This window comes from Panthera uncia, chromosome A2 (genome assembly GCF_023721935.1).
Source record: "Panthera uncia isolate 11264 chromosome A2, Puncia_PCG_1.0, whole genome shotgun sequence".
Classification (NCBI taxonomy): Eukaryota; Metazoa; Chordata; class Mammalia; order Carnivora; family Felidae; genus Panthera; species Panthera uncia.
Genome location: NC_064816.1, coordinates 147,399,245 through 147,418,286, shown reverse-complemented (window position 1 = coordinate 147,418,286; position 19,042 = coordinate 147,399,245). Strand labels below are relative to the sequence as shown.

Genomic DNA, 19,042 nt, shown 5'->3' with positions numbered 1-19,042 from the left:
GAGTCGAACTGCACGTTAGCGGAGACCGTCTAATGTGACTCGTAGTCACGTCATTTTACAGAAAGGGAGACTGAAGCCCAGTGAGGTTCAGGTCATTCAAACGTCTAGAGGTAGAAGGGGGTGGGGCGGGTGGACTAGACCTCAGCCATTTAATTTTTAGATTAGTCCCCACCTTGATTTTTCTTGTGCTGCACCCCTTTCCAGGACCACTGCCTTTCCTAGTGCAGGGCTACCTTCAACCTAAAGAAGAGGGCCTTGCTTTGGACCTGTGGTTTTGAGGAGTCCACTCTGGCTCACCTCTAGCCACACGTCTCTCCGTTGGAAGAGTAGTCAGCAGGGCCAGGATGATGCTTCCACGGAGAGCTCTCACCCTGCCCCTTCAGACCCTACCCTGGTACCTAGGATTCTGGAATTCCCTGCCCAAGGGCCTTGGCCCATCTCCAGGGCCTGTGTGGGTCTCTACCCCAAGTCTGTTCTCTGAAGGGTAGACCGGGCCACCCCCGCAGCTGATGGAGTGTGTAAGGAGTTTGAACCTTGGCCGGTGTCTGCCTGAAATCCTCCATGGCCTGTGAGGTCCTCTTAGCTATCATCGTCTCCATCCAACTCCACTTTGGCTTGTTCTTTTTTTTTTTTTAATGGTCATTTATTTTTGAGAGAGAGAGAGAGAGTGAGCAAGGGAGGAGCAGAGAGAGAGGGAGACCCATGAACCGGGAGATCATGACCTAAGCCAAAGTCAGACGCTTAACTGACTGAGCCGCCCAGGTGCCCCTCTCATTCTTTGAACTATCTACAGTTCCTGGTAGAGGTCTTTCCCGCTAAGTACACTGGGCTTTCCTGGTGTTCTGCCTCTCCTCGTGTGTTTACTTAGCCCACACAGCCGTACCTGTTTGCACCACACGCTGTTACCCTCTTCCCCTGGTTCGCCTTTTCTCTGTCCACGGACCGTGACTGCAGATCCCGCCCACTCCCCTACACAGAGAGGCTAGCGGAGTACTGGTGAATGGCACCACTTACCCTCTGCAGATCTTGATCTTGCTGTAATTCCCTGTCATTTCTCCGTTGTCTGTAACTTCTGGCTGTGAAGAGTATAAGCCTTCTTTTCAGGTGAAAATCTTTCAAACTTCAACAGATCATTGGGTACTAGACAGAGTTCCCCAGAGAGACTGGAAGGGCATTTTAGTACAATTTTGTAGTAAAATTAGCCATTCCGCAGCCCCAGAAAACATTCTAGAGCTCTCTTGTTCTTGTTCCTGGGCAAGTAGGTAATAGAATATTTCAGAAATGTCCTCTGATCCCTGCAAAACAAACGCTTTGTGATACAGCAGTTGCACAGAAAGAGGAAGGAGAAATTCATACTTGTCCCCGTCCCCCTATTTAGGCCATAGCCCCATGAACAACTCTCAAAGCCTAAGTAAGAGATCATAAAGACCTAGGTATTCAAAGTTTAGGGTTTTAGCACCCTGTGACTGTCATTGGTTTATACATGTTACACTTCAGTATGTGAAAGTCTTGGAGGTGCTTCATGAGTCTCCTTGTATACACCACCTTCCCACCTTCACCCCAGGACTTTGAGGTAAATGTTTTAGCTTTTGGACACCTTCCTCCTAATCCTCCGAAATTTAGAGACATTAGCTCTCAAAGACTGGGGTGGGGGTGAGACAGGGAGGGATTCAGGTGAGACTTTTGTTCAGAAGGACATCATGAAGTCCTCTGATATTCCCCCATATATAATTATTTTGCGTCTGTGCACACACAGATAATTATGTGTGGCTGAGTATAGATGTGTGTGAATTATATACGTGTGGCTATATCACTGCCCTTAGGCTTGCTTTTTAATTGTGACCATTGTGCGTTGTAGGTAGCGACCCAGACCCCCCACAGGAACATAATACGTCACATGCATAACTAATAGGAATGCTTCACAAAGGAATGCGTATTTACTCTGTGTGATGTCTCTAATACCGTGTGTTCTGTTTGGCTGTTTCCTTAAAAAACGCGGCAGTGGCAACCCAAGTGTTTTCACAACCCACTCATGGCTCATGATTTGGGACTGGGAAAATACTACGCTGTTAGTTCTATAAGGATGTGAAAAAACTGCTTGTATCTCTATAGGCTTATCCAGAGAGCAGTGTATATGCACACACGTATGTGTGCACACACGCACACACCATAGCCCAATTGGTTCCATTCCTCAGTAAGACGTGTTATGAGATACGATGGAAAGTATGTCTGCTCTCGAGAGGTCCTGGTTTGGAGCTTCTGGCCCAGGAAGGTTTTGGGAGCCACCAGTTGATTGTTTTTCCTGGGTTCTGGCTTCTCACGCCAGTGAGAAACTAGGTCCCTGAATGTTCAGAGCGTCACGTGCAATAACTGTGTGACCGTACTCTCTCTCCTTCTTGCCCTGTCGCTCAAAAATAAAGGAAACTGTAGAATACAAAATTAAATGAAATACAAAGAAAACACATGAGGCCATTGATGTATTTCCCTTATTATAAGATTATGTCTTGCACTCCTGGCCATTTTTTAATGTTTTGCCCAGTTTCCCTTGATATGCCTCCCAAGATACAGGGTGATACTTTATTTTGGGCAAGGCTGGCAGCTGCCTTCGACTGCTCTCTTGCAAAGAACTGTATGAGGACAGCCACTCAGTTTCTTTTTACGTCTCACCACAGGACAGAATCCACATTTTCAATCAAGAGTTGGACACTCCCAATTTAACAAGTGAAAAATCTCTTGGCCCAGATAAATGTTTGCTAAGAGTACTCTGTTCTCTAAATTGAGACCTTGCTCCCCAAAGCCTGAGAATTCATTAAGCCATAATTAGCCCCGGTCACTGATGATTTAAAATACAGTAATAAAGGAAAAGTTTATGCTGAGCTTTGAATGCACTGTTGGGTCTGTCCTGTGGTTAGGTTTTTAGAGCTTTAGCTTTAAAATATTTCTTCCGTTTCATCTGCTGGCTGCCTTTTCTTCAGCCGAAGCAGGCTAACAGCTGTCATCCACGCTCCCCGTCCTATGGGCCGTGGCATCTGTCCCCGTGGCATGAGGGAGAATCCCACATCATCTCAGACTAATATTTCAGTTTGGAGACACCACGCTTCCCTGTAAAGAGGGCAGGCTTCATCTGTCATCAGCGGAAAGGGACAGCAAGCACTCTGTAAAGGTGTATTTGCTTCAAGAAATCCAGAGTGTTCCAGGAGGTGGGGGTTCTCTCGTCATTTTGGTAGCTGATTACATCAAAGGCATTGACTTTGATTAGCCGCCTAAACCCAGGACTGGAATAACTTGGTTAAAGGTATGCAGCAGTGGCACCAAGATCTAAACTCAGCCAATCCCCTGTGTGAGCGCAGACGTACCAGCTGAGCAATCCTAAAGCCATCTCATCAGCTCTTTCAGTGTCTCACAGAGGGACACGTCTTGCAGTTTCCGTTTTCCTAAACAAAGCCCAGACATGACTTCCAGACACCTGATGTAGGGCAAAAATCACCCTTCATCCTTTTATCTATCACTTGGCACTTTATCTTTGGTCTATCTGGTGGAGATGTGCCAGGAAATGTTGATTTGCCCTTATTGTTTCTTTGGTAGCAATATCACGAAACTTTGTTAGTATGTATCTCATTGCCATTGGACTGATTTTTCCTGTGGCTCTTCCATCTGTGGCTTGGCCCCGGTTGATAGTAAACTTTTCTTATCTAACAGTGGACGGTGGACATTATCTCTTCATTGGGCTGTTGTTGATATGAGGTTAATGTCACTGGGTGTGAGAAAAATCTCCTTAACCAAGAAGTATTTTGGTTACAGATTTTGTTAGGTAATAAACCAGGGTACCCATGTTGCAGTGCATTGGAAGGTACCTGAACTACAGCACCAGGTTTTAGTTTACATATTAGGTCTTCAGCTTAACAAGTTACATGTCTTTCAGACAATTATTTTGTATCTCCGGATGTGGAGTTCCTAGAACTCAATCAGTGGGTGCTCAGTCACTGTTAATTTCCTTTCCTTATGACAACAAAAATGAGTATTTCTGTCAAATATAAATGAATTCCCCAGACTTGACTGGATCATGAAATCTGTTTAGATTTGGGGATGGATGGGCTAGTTAAATCTCTTTCCTTGGGTGAAATCACTCAGAGTTGCTGATGGATGGGCTTCCGAGTGTGATCATTTCTACCATTTGGTTCAGTTCACCTCCACTAATCCACATAGGAGAAGCAGCAGCAAAGAGCACATTATCAATCACTGTTGCTTTCCACCAAAATTTCAAGCTAAGGAAAAAGAATCTATGTCAAAACTACATGTTTATTCCTCTTAAAGAGTTAGATTATAAACTGTTAGAAGTCAGGGACCATCAAACAACTATTTTCATTTGCAATGGACTCAATATAATTATCATGAGTTTGGAGACGATCTGCTGCTGAGTGCCAAGGAAAATGCCATATACACCTGGAAAACCTGAAGCCTTGCCTGCTCACCCAGCCAGACTTAAATGACCCTTCTTCCAAACTTGTAGCACTTTGCCTGTAGCTGGGGGCCCCTTAGCTTGAGGCTAAGACATTCTACCATTGGTGTTTAGGTATGTCTGATCTGTTAGAGCTCTGTTTTTAGGGGGCGCAACAGAGCCTCCTGGGAGGCTCTTCATTCATCCCAGGGAAATGGTACCAGGCCTAGCGATCTCAACCAGAAATTTGAAGAGAGGAATGATTCCGAGTAATTTGCTGCATTGGTTTTCTTGGTGTTTCATGCTCCAAGGACTGGGCAAAGAGCAGGAAATGGGCAGGAAGGGAGTGTGGGATGGTTGTGGGTGAATAGGGATGGTTGGGAAAAGATGGAAATGGTTTCACTTTAAAATCATCTCGACACTTGGGAAATGGGTCTGGGGACATCTAGAGTGCTGCTGTCTAAAGCCCGGATGGACAAAGGCACAGAGCACAGCTGAACGTGAGCCCCTTCGGCTGCCAGCTCAGGCAGCAGATGGGCCCCATGGGAGTTGAAATACCCCCTCCCCCTCCCCCACGGAGCGGCAGCCACCACTTTAAGACGTGGCTCTTGGGCAGCGAGCCAGGAAGCCAGGAGGCCCCTTTCCATAGTTGAGTAGGCAACAGAAACATTAATCCGGGACCCCAGGAAGAGGCCAGAATATGAGAGAAAGGGGTTTGTGCTGTCCGGGCAAATACAGGTCTTGTTTGTGGGCTCACCTATATATATCCTGCCCCAGGAATCCCAAAATCCAGCACGGAGAGCCCAGTGAGGGCTTTGGGGTCGGCAGCACAGATGGTGGCCAATAAAATGTAAACCCCCACCAGCCACCTGTCAGCTCTGCGAGAATGAATGCTCACCCAGCAAGTTGGTGCATAGCAGTCCACTTAGCGCCCAGCTTGGGAACAGCAGCTTTGCTAGTGGGTAAGAGTAGAGTGCTCTGGGCGCCGGGGTGGCTCAGTCCGTTAAGCATCTGACACTTGAGTTCGGTTCAGGTCACAGTCTCGTAGTTTGTGAGTTCAAGCCCTGCATGGGGCTCTGCGCTGACAGCGTGGAACCTGCTTGGGATTCTCTGTCTCCCTCTATCTCTGCCCCTCCCCAACCCTTCTGTCTCTCAAAATAAATAAGTTTAAAAATGAAAATAATAATAATAAAAGAATGGAGTGCTCTTAGGGAGTGCGGGGATAAGAGAACAAATTTGACAAGGAAAAAAACTTGTTGCATCATATGATCATTTAGTTGTAAATTCTTATTTTTTTCCCCTTTCTTTCTCAGCTTCGTTGAGGTATAATTGGCAAAAACGTTAGATAGTTAAAGTGTACATGATGAGTAGATATATGCACGCATTGTGGAATATTCCTCACATCAAGTTAATTAACACATCCATCACCTCACATATTTACCTTTTTTTTGTTTTTAATTTTTTATTGAGTGCATTTAAGTTCAACTCTCTTAATGAATTTCAATGAGCCAATACAGTGTTATAGACAATAGTCATCACGTTATAGGTTAGATTCTCAGACCTTCTTCATCTTAGAGCTGAAAGTTTGTATCCTTTTTTACCAGCCTCTCCCCAATTCCCCCAACCTCCAGCTGTTGGCAACTAGTTTTCTACTGTTTCTAAGTTCAACTTTAAAAAAAAATTTTTTTTTCTCTTTTAAGCTTCCAAGTATAAGTCATACCACGTGGAATTTTTCTTTCTCTGGTTTATTTCACTTAGTGTAATGTTCTCCAGGTTCATCATCCATACAGTCACAAATGACAGTCTCTCTTTAAGTAGGATTTAAAATAACCATACTATCAGTATTTATAAGCTTTGAGTAACATACAGAACACTTTTATTATTTTTTTTTATTTTTTAATGTTTATTTGTTTTTGAGAGACAGAGAGACAGAGCCTGAGCAGGGGAGGGGCAGAGAGAGAGGGAGACACAGAATGCGAAGCAGGCTCCAGGCTCTGAGCTGTCAGCACAGAGCTTCACGTGGGGCTCAAACCCACGAGCCGAGAGATCATGACCTGAGCCAAAGCCGGACACTTAACCAGCTGAGCTACCCAGGCACCCCAAATCTGCCCCCATTCGTAGCCATCTAGCTGCTGAAGGCCATATCATCCCATGGCCAACCTGTCCCTGCTTGGCTTAAACCCCAGGAGAACCCGTTTCCTTGGCACTTGTCAGGGTAAATGTTGCAAACTCTAGAACCCCGGCTTGTCCTTCGAGTACTTGAAAGCTATTCAGGAGACAGACAGACCGTGGTGGGAAGCAAGTTCTCTGGGAGAGCCCAGAATTCTGCAAATGAGAGATTTGCTGACATTTCCCAGTGAACTTGTCTGGCCTTCTGATGTGATATCATGGCCTGCATTTTCTTTTTTTTTTTTTTTTGAAAATTTCTAAGGCTCAAGAAAAAGCATCTGCTTATACAATCTTCGCACTTGGCCACATGCATTGGGCTTGGGGAAGGGGGTGCGGCCAGGAGGGGCTTCAAGGTCTCTGCTGCTCGCACACACTCATCCCAGGGGCTCTGATTCAGGAGGCAGTGCTGTCAGATCCTTTTCTGTGGCTCACACTGTTCAAAATTCATGAAGAATTTCACCATCTGCTCTTTCTGTGACCTGATGTCACACAGACCAGAATACAGTATTCTCATCCCAAACCCTTCCCTTTTAAGGGTGTGCACACTTGTCCAATTTTAGGGAGAGAACTCTTTTTTTGCTCCTGCCGCCTGTCTCCTCCTGCAGAAGGATCAGAGTCTGTATGGGAGGATGGTTTCCGAGATCCCTGGCTCTGAGCGTGGGTCCAGTTGAGCAGGCCTCTTTGCTCCGTCGTATTTTGGCTTCGTTTCTGACTCTAGAGGTGCCATGAGCCTTCAAGAACCACGGCTTGAGGTGCCTCTGGCCGTTGCCTCCCTGCCATTCCTGGTTTTCCTCTTTCTCCTCAAATATGCTAAGTGACCGCTGCTCGCTGATGCCGCTGCCATTTCCCATGGCGGCCACCACCCCCGGCCACTCCTTCAGTTGTTCTCTGTTGGGCATTTTCCTCTTCTCTTTGCCTTTTCTCCTTCCTTACGTCTTCCTCACTGTTTCTTCTCTCATGGGTAAATAATTGTCCTTGTATCACCAGCACCCGCCCCGCAAAATGTTCTTTTGGCTCATTTTTTTGTCAGTGGCTGACAGACAAGGCCTGGCATGTCAGGGGTAACTTGGGGCAATTCACCTCTGACTCAGAGCAGCACAAGACCCGGATGGGCTGTTCAAGCGGGCTCCTCCCCGGCCCTGGGAAGCTCTACAGCACTGGTTCTGGAAGGCACCGGTGTCCGCATCTTCCTCCGAATGAAACTTTGCCTCGGTGCTGGGTGCACATTCGGGCACAAGGCTTCAGCAGCTTCCCCAGAGCATGGGGGAAGAGGTCACCTGAAAGCACCCCCTTCTGTCCCAGACTCCCCTCATGGCTTTGATTTGTTGCATTTGCAGAACTCTCCTGCAGCAACTACAGAAGCTTCAGACGTTGGTGATGGGCAAGGTTTCGCGCACCTGCAAGTTGGCGGGCACGCAGACCGGCACGTGCCTCATGGTGAGCTTCCCAAAGAGACGGCGCCCTAGGCGCCCCAGCCCACCCCCATCTCCAGTGTCCCCCCAGCTTGCCCAGTCCAGGTGCGGTGGGAGGAACCACGCGGCTCGCTCAGACGCAGTTGCTTTGCCGCGATGTGACAGCGGGTGAGCTGATGGTGCATTCTGGTGGCCTCATGAAGGGGAGTCCGTCTCCCCAGACTTCCCAGGTGGTGCAGGGCTCAAGGTTTGCCCTGTGGACCTTGGAGCTGACAGGCCCTGCGTCCTCTCCCCCTGCAGGTGGTTGTGCTCTGCTTTGCTGTTGCATTCGGGAGCTTCTTTCAGGGCTACGGACCCTATCCGTCTGCCACCAAGATGGCTTTGCCCAGCCAGCACTCCGTGCAGGAGCCCTATACAGCCTCTGTCGGTAAGACAGCACTCAGCAACTCGTGAAGGATCTCGTTTCATGTCTCTGGGGTTTTTTGAAAGTTCGCCTTTCTGAAGCGAGTCTTATGAGAAAGTCTAACTTTTAAAAAGTGGCAGAAGTGTAGCTTCTCCATTGAAGGGAGGGAAGAGAGACATGGGGGTATGGTGCCCGGGCCGCTGGGTCTCCCCTCGTGTCCCTCACCCACTGGGCTGAGGCACCGCTGGGGATTCTCTAGAGCCTGATAGAGCACAGTTTGCAAACTCTTTTGCTATAGACCACGTTCCCTGGCAAATTCTTGAGGTCTCCTTTTCGCGCTCTGAGAAAGGGGTGGGATGTGGATTTGGTGGGGGTAGGTGGGGAATAGACTGGGGGGAGCAGTAAGCTTCCCGTGACATTTTAAAGGAACTCCTGTGTTTCTCCTTCCATTCAGGGGAAATGTATGTTACCACAGTAAGAATCCCAGAAATGAATCAGTCTGTCTTACAAAACATCATGGCCAAGACTGAGAGAATTTAGAGACCTGGGTGTTAGAGGAGTGTGTGGTAACCTCACCCAGATCACTGATCCCTTTTAAGTACGTAGGAAATAACAGCGGTCTCTGGGGATCATGATATATACACCAATACACATGCATATACACTAATAAGAGCAAATGTGGATGGAATTGGAGGTGCTGGATTTGGGGGAGGCACAGTTCTGCAGTTCTGAAAGGGCTCTGGTCGTCACCAGGTAGTTGTATCTCCGCCAGGTGTATGACAGAAACACTGGCATTTCAACCAGATAATTTCAGTGACCTCCTGGGAAGTTCTTTTTTCCCTAAGGGAATGTATCTGTAAATTTAAATGGAAGCCAATGGGAGCAGAGTTTCTGTGTTGCAGAGAATTGCTACAGAGCCCTCTAGCAAGGCAGCCGTCCTATAAAACAAAGAAACGGTCTCCATGATTTGATTTATGACTCTGGCTTTGTGCCTCCTCTCCGGTTTCTAAATGAAAACGCAGCTTTCTGCCCTGGTACCTTCTCTCCGTGCAAGACCGACTCATTGGAAATGTTTCTTATTTTAGCTGCTCTGGACATCCCCAAGTATTTGACTCCCATTCTTCATGAATTGTTTCCCCCAGATGGTTATGGGTGGGCAAGGAGGGGAGTTTTATTTTCAAAGCAGTGGGGGTGGAAGTTTGCTTCATGTTTATTTGCTTTCCTTTTGTTCTTCCAGCACTGTATAATTGGTATAATTTTTCAATGCGCAAAACTCTGAAACCCTGAAGCCTTTGTGGAAAGCCAGCTCCAGCTGGCACCCTCAGTTCTGGGCAACAAGAACCCACAAATTGTAATCTGCTCCCAGCCCTGGGCAGTGAGTGAGGGGATGTGGTAAACCCTGCAGTCTTTCCCTAACACCTGTTCCTTTGCTCTGTCCTCAGTGAGATCCAGGAACCTGCTCATCTATGAGGAACATTCTCCCCTGGAGGAGCCGTCTGGCCCAGCCTCGGCTGGGGAACTTGGGCCTTGGGACAGAGGCTCCTCCCTGCTCAGGGCATCAGGGTTGGATCCCAGGCCTGAAGTGGATCTTCCCCATTTCATTCTGTCAAATGAGAGCAGCCTGGAGAAATCCGTGCTATTGGAGTTACAGCAGCACTTGTGAGTCAAGCACACGCAGGTGCACGGATGATGGGTTGTGAGTCAGCAACCTGGAATGTGGGGTGTAGACATTGCGTAGGCATGGCGCAGCCCCTGGGCTCCTTCGGGACCTATTTCCAGGACCCAGGACTCTGGAGAGTTTACTACTTGTCAATAGCTGCCCTTCGCAGAGACTGGGGATGCGGCCTAGGATGAGCCGCCCCTGTGTCTGCTCTGTCACTGGGGAACCCGAGGTGGTGGCTCCCAGAGGTGACTTCCTTCTGCCTCCCCTCAAAGCCTCATAAACACACTTAGAGCCCACCCTTAGCAGCGTGCTTGCCACACGAATGCAGCCTTAGGACACCTCCCCTACCTTCCAGCTACAGACACATATGTCAGGCTGTGTGTCAATATATAGTTTTATGATTTGTAAGTAAAAGCATATATGAATTATAATTATATATTTATATCGAGGGACATCGTTTGAGAGGCACTGAGCATATATACCTGATTCCATATTGAAAATAACGTATGGGGCTCCAATTCTCCGTGAGTTGTTTCTTTTCGATAGTGGTGGAGAACAGCCTTTTTGGAAACACAAAGGCATACAGGATGGCCAGATGTTGTTATGCTGGGGTGGGCTCCTGAAAATGCCAGACGGTGCAGGAAGGAGGGTCTGCGTGCACACTCCTGGGCCTGCCTGGTGTGAGTGGTGACCTTGTTGCCCTGACCCCTGTGCTTCCCAGAAAGTGTGCTCTTCCAATGCTAATGCTCCCACTTGAAGATTCTATTTCAAATTCCTCGGCTTTTTTTCACCCTAAAGCAGTGGGGCAAGGTTCATAATTATGTGTACTTTCATGTGTTTACATTGTACATGCATATTTAACATTTACTAGCACTTACTATTTTAAGTACTATGCAAATGTGATATATAAATCCTTTTAAATACTTTAAGAGGCGAGGCATTATTATTATTTCCATTCCAGAGACATTTGTGGGGGAGCCACTGGGAGCTGTAGAGGACTCAGCTGCTTGATCATGTGCATATGCATGACACAAGTCTTCTCCCCTCTTGGCTCAACTGTTCAGGGACCCACCGAAACCTCACTTCTTCTGGGATCTCTCCCTGATACCAAAGCCTCCGTAGCCCTCCTCTGAATGCCTAGAGACTTTCTACACTTTAATAGCATTTATTTTCTATTATGTGTTGAGTGTTATTTCAAGGTAGCTTTTTCTCTTGAATTTATCTCAACTATTAGCATTGTAGACCAGGAGTCAGACTTTATCCTTTAATTCTCTTCTTTCCGGAGTCTAGCATAGGGGACACCACCCAATAAATACAGGACCTTACAGCAATTTATGACAAATCAGCATCACACCACCGTGTTTATCCTTTGGGTTGGGACATCTCCTATTAGGCGGTGATAAAGGTAAGAATGGGAACAAGTGCACGGGCTGGTAGCTGGAAAGTTTGGGAACAGAGGATTGTCATTAGGTGGGAAAAGAGTAAGAACACGCTTGGGCCAGCCCACAAAGTCAGTCATGGAATGACTGTATGATCCTCCCAAGCATGAGAATCATAGTTGTCCGTTGGTGGCTCAGACTCTTTTCTCCTTTCGGTATCTTCACAGGGTCAGCACCAAACTGGAGGGGAACGAGACACTAAAAGTTGTAGAACTCGACAGAAGAGTGAACGCCACCTTCTGAAGAGGCCGTCTCCACCTCCCTCTTTCTCTTCGCTCTCCTTTTACGTCTCCCAACCCCCCTTGTCAGGAGCTTTTCCTTTTTGCTTTTGATCTGGATGAAGACACGGGCGAGCGGTCGTGGCTTTGGATGGGAGGACAGCTTGGGATTTCCACCTGCGGTGAGAGAGCGCCTCCCTCTCCCTCCCCCTTGAAGAACGGAGCCCGGCATCCCTCCCTCCCTCTTGCTTGCTGCCATAGGAAATTATTTTAGGTCCGGGGCTGGGACGAGCAGACTTGTTTCCACCAAGAGTGCCAAAAAGAGACTGCCTCTTTCTCACTGTGGGGCGTGAAGAAGAGATGACGCTTGTTCTTTTGAGACCGCACACTCTAGCCACAGAAATACCAGGATGCCTGTTGGGATCTGGCAAAGCACTGACTGATGTCCTGCCTTCCTCAGCCTCGGCTGCCGGAGCGTCCACCCCCAAGAGCCTCAGAGGTGCCGGGGCCTTCAGTGAGCACCCCTGCCACTCTGCCCCGACCGAGCCCTGGCAGATCGTCCTCCCCGCGCCGGAGCGAGGATGCCCCCACCCCCACCCCACCCCCCTTCTCAGGCCGCAAGTGCAATGCCTGAAGGAATCAGGCTCCTCTACTCCAGGCAAACCTGCCCCATCTTGTTGCTTGTAGGACTTCCCCACATACCCATAGGTCTGCCTCCCCGGCTTCTCCTCCCCGTTTGTAAATAGTATTTATTAGCTCACTGAGGCTTCCCGCTGGCAACCACACTGAAGAGATCCGACGCCTCCCTCCAAATGGCCAAAGTCTCCTGTTGGCCCGTGGAGCTCGGAGGGTACCCGAAGCTCTGCGATCCCGATCCCCCAGATGGTGGCTTCTATTTGTTTTCATCTTCTTCTTCTACGTCAACCCCCTCCACTTCCTCCTCCTCTCCCATCTTCCCCTTCCTCCTCGTCCTCCTCCTTCTTCAACCCGAGGCCTATCGTTGTACTTGGGAAATCCCCGGAAGCTTGGGTCGTCCCACGGAATGAAGTCACAGGGAAAGACGGAGCAACACCTTGCTCGGGTCGGTGGCTCTGTGGCCACGTGCTTTTCCTGCCCTGTTCCTGTGGCAGAAGGGAATCCCCGTCCCCGACATCAGGCGTCGCGGACAACCTTGCTGGCTTGCCTCTCCGCACCTGTGCCCAGCCCCCTCCTCCCCACCTGCCCTGACACTTCTGCTGTACCCTCCCTTCTGCCCCAACACAGAGGGTGGGCCTGAGGCCTGGGGCTGGAGTACGTGACCTTAGTATCCACAGTCTTACCTTTTATAGTCAGGTTTGGCTACTTTGCAGCTCACCCAAAGAGATACCACCTAATCCCCCAACCTACTTTTATTTTTATTTTTTTTTTTAATGATTAAAAGTAACTTTTGTAGTTTAAAATTTTCTTTCCTCTTTCATACAGATAAGAAATGGAAATTGCCTTTTTATTGTATAATGTAGAAGATTCCCCATAAGTGTTTTCCCCTAGCTTGTGAAAGATTTCGTATAAGGAATGTGCTTACCTTTTGTATTTTATTTTTAGTATTAGCTGCAGGGCCTTTAGCTTTACCTCTGGTCTCTCTCTCTCTTTTGTCGACACTGTCACTGGAACCTGCACTTACGAGGGATTAAGCCCACACCTGGGCCTTTCGTTCCATGTCAGATGCAGGATTTGGTGTCATTAGCTTTTGCCATCATACCTCATGAGCAGATCCCTGCTTGGTCTGCCGAGGTACATCTGGAGCTCCCCGTGAGTGATTCCTCTCTCTGTGCTGTGGTGGAGAGAGTTCCAGACTGGGAGATGCCAACTGTGTCTCTTCAGCTGTGTGTGGAAGCCGGATCAGGGCTGCTGTCTGCAGTCTCACGGCCCCTCACGTTGGCCAGAGAGCATAGGCCGTCAGAGTTGTGCGGGGAGAGGGGCTGCTAACATGCCCCTGCCCCTGCTTCTCTCCTCTCCCTTCCCTCCTTCCCTTCTGCTCTAGATTTTCCTGGGCCTGGCTGGTGTCGGGTAGGGCCACGGGCTGCTGTGGTTCATCCCTTTAAAACGCCGTGTAATTATCAGGCACAGGTAGCCCGTGGGGGCTTGAGGAGGTCAAAAAGAATTAACTCCAATAGTATTTGGCCGATGAGAAAGGAGGGGTTTTTGCATTTGAGGGCAGAAGTGTGAGAATGGGTCAGCATACTCACCTGCTGCCATGGAACCAGATCCAGGTTTTGAAGGCTCCAGGGGTAGCCAGGGTAGAAAACCCTGTTCTTCTGAATGAGGCGGGAGCCGGGAAAGGCCGGTAGACTTCCAGTCTCTCCCTTAGTACCTTGAGGATTTTATTTTGGCCCCTACCTGCCTTTGCTTGTTGTCCCCTTCTCCAGACCTCCAAACAGCAGGGTGTTCTCTCTGGGACGCTGTTCTTCCAGAACTGAGTCTGTATCTAGAGACCTGAGACATCAGCTTGGGAGCTCAAATGGCCATAGTAAGGGGGTTCCACGTCCTCCTGCTGTTTTGAGAAAAGCCTCTGCCCTTCGCTCCCAATGTGGGCAAGTAAAGGGAACAAAATAGTCGTCCCTTGGGGAGGATCCCAGGGCGTGGAGAGGACACAGAAGGGCCGAAGGATACCCAAGAATTCACAGATGTGTGCTCGTTTTCTGTCCCAGGGTTAAGCCCAGACCTCAGTGGATTTGTTTCCCCAGATGCAGCGGTCCACTAGTCCAGGCAGTAATATCTGGTTAGCCTGCCGATGTCAAGCAGTGGCAGACGTCGGCTTCCAAACTTCAGTTTTGAACACTGTGACACTATTGGCGTAATCATAAACCATAAATAATAAATATGTTACTCATAAATACATTAATTCTACTCTTCATCGTGAAAGCAGGGTTTCCTCTTTCCTTTCTTTGATTACCCTGGTGAAGGAGATGTCTTGCAAACATTCAGAGAACAAGCAGTTTTTCACTGGGTGAGACCTGAGTAACCCCCCCCCCCCCCCACTTGGCCCTTTCCACACAGCTCTTGACTTTGTGCTCAGAAACGGATGCTGGAAATGAAAGGCCTCAGTGCCAGTTTAAGAAGGAATTCCCATGAAGTGTCAGGACCCTGGAGCCTCGGCCACATAAAAGAGAGTATTATGTCAAAAATCTGATAGCTGAACTAGGCTGTTCCTTTTGCGTGGGGGGGGGGGGGGGGGGGTGAACTTTGACACTGGTGTAGGCAAAATTAGATAACCTTTTTTGGCTAATGGAGATGATTTTGACTTGGAGAGCTCATTCGTCGATTGTGAAAGCAGCTTTTGGCTCAACTTACTTATAAAGCGCCTGTAATTACCATGGTGTTTTTCTTCCCAAATCTCTCAGCTTAGCCTGAATGCCAAAAGAGGGCGGTGACCCTCATGTGCCGGTAGAGCAGGCGTGTCGAATTGATTCATCTTTACGCGGACGTTGAGGCCGTGTCCAGGATTTTGGTCGCGTGCGTTCTGTGAAAATTTTTCGGCACTTCATGGCTCCTTTCTTCCATGTCCCCAGACCGGGCAAAACCACAGGGAGAGAGTCCGAGGCCTCTTGGGGCCAGCTCTCTTGCACAAACACATCATCAAATGGGGTGTGTCCGTGAACGCAGTGCACAAATGGAGCCATCCCGCTCTTTGCTGAGGAAAGGGGCCACCCTCGCCGGCCTTGGTGACATGGGGAGACTGGAGATGGAGGAGAAGGCTGTGAGCCACCCCCTTGTCTGCATGAGTCATTCCTTTGGTTCCCTTGAATCCGGTCTTTGCAATCCCTTTGTTAAAGACGCCGGCTCTTCCCGCTTGGGGTGGTGCTGGTAGGACCGAGAAGCCTTTAGCAGGTAGTGCTCTAGTGGGAGCCGTTTCATTGGACTGCTTTGCAGCTGAGACAACTAGGAGACACGTGATGGCAGGAGCGCCTCCAGGAGGACAGTCACCGGAGAGAGTGGGAGGCTGTGAAGGAGCCAGAGACCCGGTTCAGGTTTCCCATTCAGTCGGTCAGTCAGTCACTCCCAGGACTTTGGAGTCTTAACTGAGGCCAAGTGCCGTCTGGAGCTGGGGAATGTTGGGGAGGAAGGGCGCCAAGGCACTTGACTCAATCAGTAGCTACTCGAAAGACAAAAGCACCGGGTCTCTCCCTCCCTCCCTCTTTCTGACACACACACAGGTTCCGGCCTGGTCTCAAACACTGGTTTGTGCCTTAAATGTGCCTTACGTATAGGCTCCAGGATGACTGAGGACTCCTTTGTCCCTGGGAGACCTTACGGATAGCCTTATCGTGTTAGAGTGAAGGGAGTGTGGGGGAAAACCTTTTTCCAGAGGCTCAAAAATGGTTTCCTAGAGGTGCGCCATGATCGGATGCGCACATCCGGAGAAAAGAAATGGGGTTTTATCTGTCAGGAAAATCCCATTTTGTAGAGCTGCAATCACATCAAAAAACGGCCAGCCTGGATTAAACTTCTTATAAATGCTCACAGCAGAACATTTTCTCAGGGCCAAGGAACCTGGCCCATTGGAGGATGAACGCTCCATCTCTCTGCGGCCAAAGAGCCCACACTTAGCACGGGAAAAATCTAGGTATTGTCTTATTTTGTCATTTGGGGCCACATAATTCAGGAATGCTTTGTTTTTGTCTTCGTTTTGAGAACGAGGGGAAATAGTATTTCTTGAGCACTTTTTAAGTACTGGCTGAGTACTGTGCTCAACAAATTTTGGCTTTAATTTTCTAGATGGAGAAAATGGGGCAACCAGTAACTATGAGAGAGATGAACAGCTAAGTGATACAGGAAGTACAGTCCGTGGATTCAGTGGGGCAGGCTCCTTTCTGTGAACATTGAAGGTTCTCTGGGCAGGAACCACGGTGTCGGCTCCCTGCACCGGACCCACTGTGCGATGTTCTGCTCTTTGCCTCACGCTGGAGATATCCACCAAATGTGTATCTGCTGTCTTGTTCATCCAGGCTTCTGTGAATTCCAGCTAGCAGGCTCTGCATCCTGGGAAAGAAAATCCCCGGGGGTTTTAGCTCCATTCCTCTGCCCTGTCCTTTGCTCACTAGCTAGGTGAGAACATGAACTTTTTGCAGCATGGACCCAGGGCCTACACTCCTAGAACCTCTCCCTTGCCGATAAAACGTTATTCTGAGTCTGTGGAAAACACCAGCACTCCTTGACAAATCATGAGGGACCCTACCAAAACAACGCTGAGCAGACCCTAGACTATAATCAACCATGAGCTTCAATGTCTATGCTGATAGGCTGGACTTCACCTCTCTTTTGTAATAGTTCTATAGACCAGCAGTGTTTAAGTCTAAATATATTGTGAGTCTATTATCTGTCATATTGTGCTGGGTTTTTTTATGGCTTTTTATTCTTCATCATAGCTAAGTGAATACCACAAATAAAAACGCTTTGTAGGATACTTGTAGTTAGTTTGGGGAAAAAAAATGAAATTGTTATGCTTTTGTATTTCCATTTCTTGCGAATAAAAATATTTTTTCTTAAATAGTAACACGTTGTCTAGTCTTTAAAATCCTGGTAATCTTGTCTTAAAAGCATTTTGCTTTTCTGATGAGCATGACTTCGGATGTGTGCGCCTAACCATCCTTTTCTGATTATCTAGTTGAACTGACAGAAGAGCCTCAAACCGGCAGTTTGTATGTGATCTAGTACTGAAATCCAAGCCTCCGTTGGAGGAATATTGAGAAATGTAATTGTTTTTTCAATCAGTCACAGGAAGAAAAACTGCATTCCCTAGGGATTTTTGCCGCCTGACTGCGATTTTCGTTGTCTCCTACAACTATTCGCTAATGAGATTTCAGAGTTCTTTGGAGTGGATTCTGCCTTCGCCATCTCGGGATGCTGGAGAATGATGGTCTGGGCTCGAGCCAGGAGAGATGGCTTCTCCTTCAGATGGACAGTTGCAGAGGACGCCTCACACAGTGTCGTGCTCCAGAAACTGATGAAATGGTTGATAAAGGTCAATGCACTCAAGCAGAATAATGATGGTTCCATTGCAATTCCAGCATTCAAATTTAATTTTCTCCACCCAGAGAGAGTGAGGCTTCATTTGGCCTCAAAAAGAGTACCCAGGATGTTAAGAGATGAAGGCCATGGACTGGGCTTACCTAAAAAACACTTTTTTTTTTTTTTTTTTTAAGCAGCATGTCCATCCCTGCTTTGGTCTCCAGGGTGTATTAGTCTCCTGTCACCTTTCCCCTCAGAGCACCTTGACCTTCTCTTCTGATCCTACACAAGGGGCCTTTCCCTGTGAAAGCTTTTTAGTAACTAACAAGAAAGGGAATAAAGGACCAGATGCTGCATTACTGATGGGACTGGGAGGTGGGAGGGCGGTCAGTTTTGCCCTGAGTTACAGGAATTGAGAGGCTTGAGTAGGGAGGCAGCCAGCTGTGAGTGGTAGAGGCTAGATGCTGATTGCCCCTTGCACTGTATGAACAAATGTGTATTCTGGGGTCTCTTCTTCTTAGTCCGAGAGATAAACCTTCGTCCATCTCAAAAATTGTATCAAAAACTTTTTAGGGATCCCCTTTATATAAGCACTTGTGCTATACCTAAAGCTCTTTCACTTGCCATCTAATGTACTTGGAGATCATCCATGAGGAAAGTGAAGTCAGTATTGTCCTGTTGTTCAGTTGAGGAAATGGGGGCTGTGGAGACGTGAATGGCCCTACGTTAAGTTACACAGCGAGTGCAGAGCAGAATCACAAAGTAGCCGTCCTGATTTCTGTTCCAGTCCCAGTCCCATTAGCCACGTCTCATCTGGGCAGGTGACACTCTAGCTGTCTAAGTCATCCATGACCCCTCCAGTGGGATCGCTTTCAAGGTGTACCTCCAAATTCTTTTCCCTAGAATTCTCAGAACTAAGACTTAGCTCAGATACATCTATTATATCTATAGATATAGATCTATATTCTATAGATCTATATATATTCTATAGATCTATATAGATCTATATATATTCTATAGATCTATATATATATAGATCTATATATATAGATCTATATATAGGCATATATAGGTATATATATCTACCTATATCTATATATATATATCTATATCTATCTATATATAGGTATATATAGGTATATATATAGATCTATATATATAGATCTAGATCTATAGATATAAAAGGTGTATATATCTATTCCCCAAAGGCTCCTGGCTTTACAGAGAAGGGGGGAGGGGGAGGAAGATGGCTCATCTGATTTTTTTACAAAATAATCCAAATCCCCATTTGAGAGGCTGGTTACCCTTGACC

General features: G+C 47.7%; 1 protein-coding gene across 1 annotated transcript in view; it reads left to right on the top strand.

Annotated features, from left to right (window-relative positions):
• Positions 1 to 17,171, top strand: part of CREB3L2 (cAMP responsive element binding protein 3 like 2) — a 119,660-nt gene extending 102,489 nt beyond the window's left edge. The window contains exons 9-12 of the mRNA XM_049641927.1: positions 7,945 to 8,044; positions 8,320 to 8,446; positions 9,865 to 10,081; positions 11,692 to 17,171. Of these exons, the coding sequence (XP_049497884.1) occupies positions 7,945 to 8,044; positions 8,320 to 8,446; positions 9,865 to 10,081; positions 11,692 to 11,767 (520 nt within the window). The 3' untranslated portion in view covers positions 11,768 to 17,171. The remainder of the gene's footprint in view (positions 1 to 7,944; positions 8,045 to 8,319; positions 8,447 to 9,864; positions 10,082 to 11,691) is intronic.
• Positions 17,172 to 19,042: the final 1,871 nt, after the last annotated feature.